Source organism: Dictyostelium purpureum (assembly GCF_000190715.1).
Source record: "Dictyostelium purpureum unplaced genomic scaffold DICPUscaffold_665, whole genome shotgun sequence".
Classification (NCBI taxonomy): Eukaryota; Evosea; class Eumycetozoa; order Dictyosteliales; family Dictyosteliaceae; genus Dictyostelium; species Dictyostelium purpureum.
Window position 1 is genome coordinate 1 of NW_003519997.1, and position 9,233 is coordinate 9,233.

At 23.1% G+C, this 9,233-nt stretch overlaps 4 protein-coding genes across 4 annotated transcripts; all 4 read right to left on the reverse strand.

Annotated features, from left to right (window-relative positions):
• Positions 1–166: 166 nt before the first annotated feature.
• DICPUDRAFT_160013 (uncharacterized protein) lies at positions 167–2,931 on the reverse strand (the record flags this gene model as incomplete). Its single annotated transcript, XM_003294872.1, has 2 exons — positions 167–661; positions 2,692–2,931. 2 exons carry the CDS (start codon positions 2,929–2,931, stop codon positions 167–169), a joined length of 735 nt encoding a protein of 244 aa, XP_003294920.1.
• A 343-nt stretch (positions 2,932–3,274) lies between these two features.
• On the reverse strand, positions 3,275–3,760 carry DICPUDRAFT_85365 (uncharacterized protein; the record flags this gene model as incomplete). Its single annotated transcript, XM_003294873.1, has 2 exons — positions 3,275–3,420; positions 3,592–3,760. The coding sequence occupies 2 exons, from the start codon at positions 3,758–3,760 to the stop codon at positions 3,275–3,277; spliced, it is 315 nt and encodes a 104-aa protein (XP_003294921.1).
• Positions 3,761–4,364: 604 nt separating this feature from the next.
• On the reverse strand, positions 4,365–4,721 carry DICPUDRAFT_85366 (uncharacterized protein; the record flags this gene model as incomplete). Its single annotated transcript, XM_003294874.1, has 1 exon — positions 4,365–4,721. The coding sequence occupies one exon, from the start codon at positions 4,719–4,721 to the stop codon at positions 4,365–4,367; it is 357 nt and encodes a 118-aa protein (XP_003294922.1).
• Positions 4,722–6,245: 1,524 nt separating this feature from the next.
• On the reverse strand, positions 6,246–8,264 carry DICPUDRAFT_85367 (uncharacterized protein; the record flags this gene model as incomplete). The annotated part of the gene is made up of 1 exon (XM_003294875.1): positions 6,246–8,264. The coding sequence occupies one exon, from the start codon at positions 8,262–8,264 to the stop codon at positions 6,246–6,248; it is 2,019 nt and encodes a 672-aa protein (XP_003294923.1).
• Between the last annotated feature and the right edge of the window lie 969 nt (positions 8,265–9,233).

A 9,233-nucleotide genomic window follows, 5' to 3' on the forward strand; every position in this document is an offset into this window, starting at 1 on the left:
GATCTATACCTGTAATTTACGACCTAAACTATTCTTTACCACTGGGATGACAACAAAAAACGGAATTGAACGAACAAATAAGAACTCTTCATAATTAGATTTTACATATTTCTTTGGTACAACTATAAATTTCATCAACTATAATATTTTTTTTTGGTTATTATTTCTAAAAGTATCTGCAAAAATAACGTTTTTGTTGTTGTTGTTGTTGTTGTAGTTGTTGTTTTTTTTGTTCTAGTTTTTGTAGATGTTGTTGTTCTACTTGGTAAAATAGTTGTTGTTGTTGTTGTCTTTGGTATTGTAGTTGTTGTTGTATTATTTGGTGCTGTTTCTCATCTAGTTGTTGTTGTTGTAGAACTTGATGTTGTTTTAAATGAAGTCTTTGTTGTTGTTCGAGTTGTAGTTGTTGCTGAAATGGAATATCTAGTCTTTGCTGTTGTTTTATTTGAAATTGATATAGTTGTAGCCTCTCCTCACATTGTTCCCTTATGAATGTGTGTTGTTGGGAACATTGTCTGTCATATAATCTGTGTCTATCTATTATATGATCATATTCTAGTTTTTGGCTTTCTATATATTGAATTCCCCAGTAATCGTTATCAAAGGCACAATAATGGCAATATTCTCCTTTAGTGGTAGAGCAACGGCAACCCTTGTATTTCTTGAATAAGATTTTACCAAAATAGTAATAAAAAATGCTACTAACAACAATAAATAAAAAAATACAAAATAATAAAATATTTAACATTTTTGTTTAAAAATAAATTTTTTAAAATAAAATAAAAGTATATAAGTGTAAAAATAAAAAAATTTAATTATATGATTTAATGTATAAAAAAAAAATATAAGCTGGATGTAAAAAAATATGTGTGAGTGAACGAAAGCTTTAATTTTAATAAATGAAAAAAAAAAAAAAGAAATTTAAAAAATTTTTAAAAATTACAAAAAAAAAAAATAAAATTAAAAATAATCAATTGTTTAATATAATGTTTTATTAAATTATTATAATTTATATTTTATAGCTATATAGATTTTATTTTATTTTATAGTTTTAAATTGTGAATTATAATTTATTCTATATTTTTATTTGAAAACTTCATTAAATTCTCTCTTAAATGATATCCAGAATACCCAGCTAAATTTAAAAAAAAGATTTAAAAAAAAAAAGATTAATTAATTTCAAATACTAATTTTTAGTTTATTATTTTTAAATTATAAAGATAATTATTATTTTTTGTTAAAAATAACATGGAAAATTTATTTTTAATTTACTTATATTTTAATTTTATTATTTATTTATTTTATTTATTTTTGAACTTTGATTTTTATTTAAATAAAAATTAAATAAAAAAATAGTTAAATTATATAAATTAAACATTATCAGAATAATTATTTTTATTTACACATTTTATTATAAAAGAAATATTATATTCATTTATTAGATATTTTTATTTTGAAATATATTAAAAAATACCCTTTTTAAATAATTAAAATAATTTTTTTTAATTTTTTCACCCATTTCCCACTGCATTATGAATCGAAAAGTTAAGGATAATTTCGTTAGTGATTCAAATGTTGTAACAGGGAATGGTACATCTTGTGGTAATGCAGTTAGGGCAATGTTAAAGTAATTTTACAAAATACAATCATTTAAAATCAATTAAAATGATAATAATAATATTGCATAATAAATAATTTTATTTTATTTTAAAATATTTTTATAAAGTAAATTACCATACTTTTCACCAGAAGGTTAAAGTATTGATGGTAGAGGGCAAATGAATTAAGATAAACATCTATTCAAATAAGTTTATCAATTATTACAGGATGTATCAGCATATTTTGAACAAGGTACCAAATACCAAAATTTTAGGGGCTAGGATAATTATTTAGTTAGAGGTGACAGATGGTAAATTATTAACCATCAGTAAAAAAAACAGAAAGAAAACAATAAAGATGATAGAGTGACAGTAATTTTTAAAAAAAATTTAAATAAAACTTAAAAACTATATTTTATTTTATTTTATTTTATTTTATTTTATTTTATTTTATTTAATTTTATTTTATTTATTTTATTTATTTTAATTATTTTATTGGTAAAGAAAAAGTTAAGTACAACTTAATAAAATGGGACATACAGCACTACATGATGAAACATGATATGTATTGCTACTAAAATTTACGTATTCTATGCCACCAATATGATACAGGATTTAAATTATGAATAAATTTTTTAAAAAAACATATTACTCTACACATTTTTTAAATTAACTCTATAAATAGACCATTTTGCATACCACTATTAACAGAATATCATTTTAGCTCTTTCATTTCGGGAAATTATAATTTATGCATGTAATTGAACCCAGTTCGCATCCGTGGCAGTTATGCATGGTTGATTTTTAACTATTAATTACAGTGCCCGGATTATGTAAACCCCCAAGTTTATTTGTTTGCATCGAATCAGGTTTCAGTAATATCTCCTTCAATGGATGATAACAATTTATAGATTCTTTGAGGGTACTAAATTTTATAGGTTGAAGATTTGTTTGTTCTCTTTAAAGATTTAACTTTTCTTCCATTCTTTGTCTTAATTGAGTATTTTCATTTCTAACTGTGTTGCTCAGCCTGTATCATCATTTATAGCTAGAAGCTCGTCACCGAGATTTCTTGGATCTACAACAAAAATACTGCTATTCTTTGACTTTCTATTAACTTTTTGGTTTCTAAATCTTTTTCCATTGCTAAATTCTCTTTTGCAATTCTATAACTTTCAAATTCATGTTCAATATCTTTGATTCTATTACCATTGATTTCTTCTGAAGTATTCAATGAGATGATTGGTGAACTATTAGTGCCTGCATTTGAACTACCAACATTCGATTTCATGCTTTTAATCGATTTCTTTGTAAAACTAATGAATGCATTCATGCTTAGAAAACAATGCTGATGGATCTATCCCCTCTATCAGTAAGAGAACTCAGCGAAACTTCTGATATACCAACTGAAGTATCATGACCAGCGTTGAAAGATTACTTACTGAATTTATCTTGAAAAATTATAATCTCTGATTTAGTATTGTGATTTTCGGATTGAAGACCTTCTTAAGCTAATTCTAATTGTTCTAAAAGTTCTCTCTTCTCCTCTTCTTTTTTAAATAATTGCTTTGCTAATGAAATGAATTTTACTTTTAATACTTGATCGTTTTCCCCAATGGCAGAGGCACTTGAAGCAGATTGTGAACCAGATGAACGAGGGGAATCACCAACAGATTCTAACTCCTTAATATAACCTTTGGGACTTTTGATTTTGTTTCTGCTTTTGATTTTGTTTCTGCTTTTGATAAGAGAATTTTAAGCTGCACTTCTTTATTGATTAATTTTAGGCCTATTCTTAATGTTTTGATTTTCCCAAAAACTTCTACCTTTTTTAATGAACCATAAATTTAAAGTATTTATTGACATAAATTAATATAAAATGGGTTCTGCTTTTGGTTGTTGTTGATGATGCTGTAGTTTTGGTATTATTTGATCACCTACTTTGTATTTCTTGGTATTTATTTTGTCTCTGAAAACAGCTTATATCTTTTACTCAATTCTTTAATGATTTGTGAATTGCGGTGAGCTAACAGTTTATAGAGAAGTTGGTTTATAACCCTGGTTTGCGAAAAATGGAGTGATTTAGTTCTTAATACAGAATGACCATTTGTTTGGAGATGAACCGGTATTGAAAAATTTAATTTGATACCAAAAACTTTCATTTTTATATATCAGCTCTACCATCTCTTCTATATTTACCAATATTAATAGATTATCATTATGGTTCTTTGATTTTGGCAATTTGAGGGAATTGTGGATCAATGTCTGCTATATTAGCCGCCAGTGTATGCTAAAATTTGAACTTTGAATCTTTTGACTCTTTTGACACAAATGACCTATTTACATCTTTATTAATTATATTTCGTTTAACTGGAAATATATATAGTTTGGCCTTAACTTTAAATTCGTATTCTCTGAAATAATGCCCCGCGTTTGGTGCCATGTGCTATACTAATTAAATATTGTGTTGCCCTAGGACCTAAGTCTCCTTATACTGAGTAAGGAGGTTCCCAATTTCTACTGTCATACTATCCTTTCTTTTTGAATTGTTCATTTACCATGGTTGTTTGTTGTGAATCTTACTAAAAGATTTTGGGTAGGCCAAACTCTAATATTCACTTTTAGCTATTAAGATGCCGTCAAAATCATTATATTGTGGTGGTTAGCTTGATTTATTCTATATCTTGCATTTTTTGATTTTAATTAAAGACACATTGCTAGTATAAGTAGCAATCTATATGAGAATACTTGTGAGTTACTAATCTTTTATTTTGCCAATATTTTTTCATACATGATAACTGTGCACTTGTGTCTATAAGAGCTGAACGGTACATCCATTAACACTTTTTGAATTTTTACATGAACTTGCAATTGATTTGAATTTTGCTTTATCTGATTTACCAGAGATTGAAAGACTTTGTAAGAATTTGAGTTTCTGCGACTTTGTGACTTTTTATGATAGTTATTGTTATAAATTTTGAGACTATTATTATTATTGAGCAATAGTTCGTGGTTGGATTGGTATTTATTATTATTTGTAAATTGAATAAAATATCTTTTAATAGGTTGGCTGTGCATTTGATAAACATAATCCAAATCTATATATAATCCAAATCCTTTCATTCATGATATCGATGACAGCTGATCCTGTTTGGGTATTTAATGGTTTTAATTTGGCTTTTGAAAATTAATAAAAGTTAATTTAATTTATGTTAGTAATTCTGTTTCTATTTTCTATATTTCTTCAACTATGCCACTTTCTATATGCATATGGGTTTGTTGTTGCTGTTGTTGTTGTTTTAAAATAATGTATTAATTTACTTACTTGTTCTCTAAAGGTTTAAAACATATTTCTGAAAGGTTAAGGTTATTATTATTGATTGTATGTGCTATAGTTTACATTATTAAAATTATTTATGTGTATTTGTTGTGTATCGAAAAAAATAAAATAAAAAAACTTAAAAAATTTAAAAAAAATTATTTTTTTTTTTGAATTTATTATTTTTTTTTTTTAAAAAAAAAATATTATTTATAAAAATTTAAAATATCTATAGGTAACGTCTTGAAATTGATTAAAAATTGGGAAATTAAAAAATAAATTAATATAATAACAGTTACCTTCATTGGGCCTTTTCAAATCAAATAGGGTTATTTTGAAAAACACAATCAAATATTGAAAACAATTAATTTAAAAGTACCAACTTAAAAAAAAAATAATATGTATATATATATTAATGACATACCACGGACCAAATTTTTAAAAATTTGTATGGAAAACCCACACAAATTTTAAAAATTTGGTCGGGCGTGCATGTATATATATTAAAAGATACAATTGAAGTATAAAAAATAAAATAATTTATTCAAACATAATCATAATTATATATTTTAATCTTTTTTTTATGCTTTAGAAGTATACCCACAATGAAGAAATTTTAAAAAAATAAAATAAAGAATAGTAAAATATTATTTTTTTTTAAATAATTTAATTTCTTTTTAAAAAAAAAAATAATAGATAATAAATTAAAAGTTAAAATATTTAATAAATCTTTAATCTTTATTTAATACACTGTAAAAAAAGAACTTTGAATTGATAATAATTAAATTGAACTAAATATACTATTTTATTGATTGTAATTTGTTAATTTAATTATTATAATTGATGGATGGTAATTTGAATTGTTACAAACTAAGTGTTTATGTAATATTTTTTTGGTGAGTTATATAAATATGAAGAGTCGTTATAACTGTTGGATTATGGCAATGAGTGGTTGTTGATGTAGTTGCATTAAAGTACTGATATTATGGTGATTGAATTAAATGCTTGTGAGATTTTAAAGAAAAGTGTGATTATGGTTCATATAGATGGATATACTGATGATTATGATGCACTTTGAGTTGATTGTTTGATGGAAAAAACCCCAATTTTTGATTAGAAACTTTAAGAAAAAAACAAAAGCGGATGTGGTTAACTATTTTAATTACATGGATTTTAAAAATGAAACATTGAGTGAAGGATTTAATTAATAATTTCATCGCAATCAAATTCATAATAGAAAAATTGAATAAAACGATTTAATTATTAATTTCATCCCCATTGAGTTCATGATTAATGAGAACAATATAGTCAACAGTTTATAGCAATGTTTATTCTAATTTGGAAATAAAGAAATCTAATCTAGAATTTGGATTCGATTTTTTAAGGCAGCACATACACCATTTGATTGAAATGAACTTGAGAGATCTTTCTTTTTTGTCTACAATATTTAATACATCGGAGTACATATTTTCGAAAAAATTAAGAGTGTTATCATAACATAGAACTCCAGAGAATTTGATGGATTCTTCAACTAGTTTTCTAATAATATCCAATTCTTCGTTATTATATTCACTTTTTTCAATTCTTTCTACAATTACTATAATATTTGAAAAAAATAATTGAATGGATTGAGCATCTATTGGAGTATTATAGTTACCACTTGAAACTAGATTTTTATGGCTTGAGTTGAAGTATTCCATAACCAAAACCAAATCTTTAAATTCAAAAAATGGAATTAAATTAACCAAAAAATTTTTGAGTTCAAAAGATTTTGGAGAATTTACTCTTTTAAAGAGATTTAAAACCATTTCTAAATTTTTTGAACGAGTTGAACCACTAACCAAACCAAAAAATGAATAAACTGTGTCAATAGTTTCTTTTAAAAGAGAAGCATATGATGATTTTTGTGGACCATCTAAATATTTCTTTCTTGAATCAATAAGATTTTTAAGAAGCTCTATTAAAACATTAAAAATTTTATCGACTGTCATTAGCTTTCTACTATTAAATGAATTGAAACCATTTTCACATTTAATTCTATCGAACTGGCCAAATATTTTAACAACCCATTCTAATTTATTAAATGATGATTTATTTGGGTCTAATAAAACTGTGAAAAGTGAGTTAATCCACTTTTCAATATTTTCTAATGATTCTTCATTGAACCATTCTTTGATTATAATTTTTGAAAATAATGAGCAAGCTTTTTTTTTGGCAAGGTCTGTACAACTTTCCTTTTCTTTTTCTGAAAAAAGAAATTCCAATAAATTGACTAAAATACTATGCTTTTGACAAAAGGCCAATTTTTTTAATAAACCATCATCTGAGATATAATGGTCTAATAAGTTAATTGCAAAAATTTTTTCACTATGACTTTCCGACTTTAATTGTTGGACTACGTCAATTTTTTCTGATTCGAAATTAATTAAAAAAATTTTGATGTTTTTGTGAATCTTAGAATTATTATTTGTATTTTCTTTAGTTTCTTCTTTTTTAGCTACATTAACTTCTGTGGCAATAGTATTTGAATGGATAGTTGGTGGAATATCTATTTGATAATCAGAATCAGTTCTTAATTTTTTTTTATCTCTTGTTTCTCTTGGATAATTTTCTATGTCATATAAATCAGATAATTTTCTTTTTAATTTTAATTTTGAATCGGAAATTGGTTGATTTTCTGATGGTACGGTTGATTCTGAGTAATGGTTTTTTTTGGAAAGAGTTGTAGTGGTTGTGGTAGTTGTAGTGGTAGTGGTTAAAGTGATTTTGGTTTTATTGATGAGATGGTTGTCTCTATTGTTGAAATCTTGGGAGTTAATATCAGTACCAGAGATGGTGTTATTTTGAATTTTGGTTATTTCATTATAGTTGTTATTATTATTATTATTATTATTATAAATTGGAGAGTTATATGGTGAGCTAGATTTGTTTGAATTTTGTGATTGGGTGGAGTTTGGTCTAAATGGTGGATCTAATGGAAATGTATTGGTATTATTATTGTAATTATTGGTCATATTGTGTTTTTTATTATTATTATTATTATTATTATTATTATTATTATTATTATTATTATTATTATTATTATTATTATTATTATTATTATTAATATTGGTATTATTTTTAATATTGTTATAGTTTATATTATTATTATCATTGATATTATTATTATTATTTATATTATTATTATCATTGTTTTTTTGATTAAAAATATTTTTATTATTATTATTGTCATTATTATTATCATTATTATTATTGGTATCATTATTATTATTTTTATTATTATTTGAAAATTTAAAAAATGAAATAACTGCATTCCATGGTGAAAATAAACTAAAAAATTGTGACATTTTAAAGTTATAATATAATAGAATTTATGATTATGTTGAAATTTATTTATTTATTACTATATACTTTTAAAAAATATAATATAATTTTAAAGCTATAATATATGATTTATATGAACGAAAAAATAAATTAAAAAAAAAAAAAATTGGAAATTTCAAAATTTTTAAATTGAAATAAAATAAAAATTTAAATAAAAAAAAAAAATAAAATTTTAAATTTTTTTTTTTTGACTGGAATTTTCAATTTTTTTTTAATATTTAAACATAAGGCGCAATCTTAAAATATAATAATAATAAATAGAAAAACAATAAAATTAATAAGTGAATAAATAAATAATTAAATATAAAATATTTTAAATTTCCATTGGAATCACAATTTTATATAGCTGATAATAATTCTCTAAATATTTCTTTTCTTTTTCGATCCCGGCATCGGCTTGTTGATCTAATGCATCCAATGTATTGACACCTTTAAATGAAGCTAAATTATTTGCCAATCTCTTAAATAAAATAACCCCTTTGAACCACTATCAAATAGATAGATGAAATATTTTTTATAAAAAAAAACTATTGCAATTATTTGAATTAAAAATTATTTACAAAAAATACCGAATCTTTTTCTATTGAACAAATGTGATGAATTAAATAAAGATAACCATAAAAAAAGAAAAAAATAAGTCATTATTTGCAAAAAGAGTGGTATGTTGATTAGTGAGCTGGAGGGTATTATTTTTAATAAAAAAAATAAAATAATTATTTTAAAATAATAAAAAATAATAATTTTAATAATAAAAAAATAATTTAAAAATAATAAAAAAAAAAAATTAATTATTTAATATTATATTAATAAAATTTTATGATTGATGTTTATTGTTAAATAGGAAATGTGTTATTGATATTTAATTATAAATGAGTGATATATTTTTAAATATGCAGTGGAAAATGGGTGAATAAATTAAATAAAATAAATAT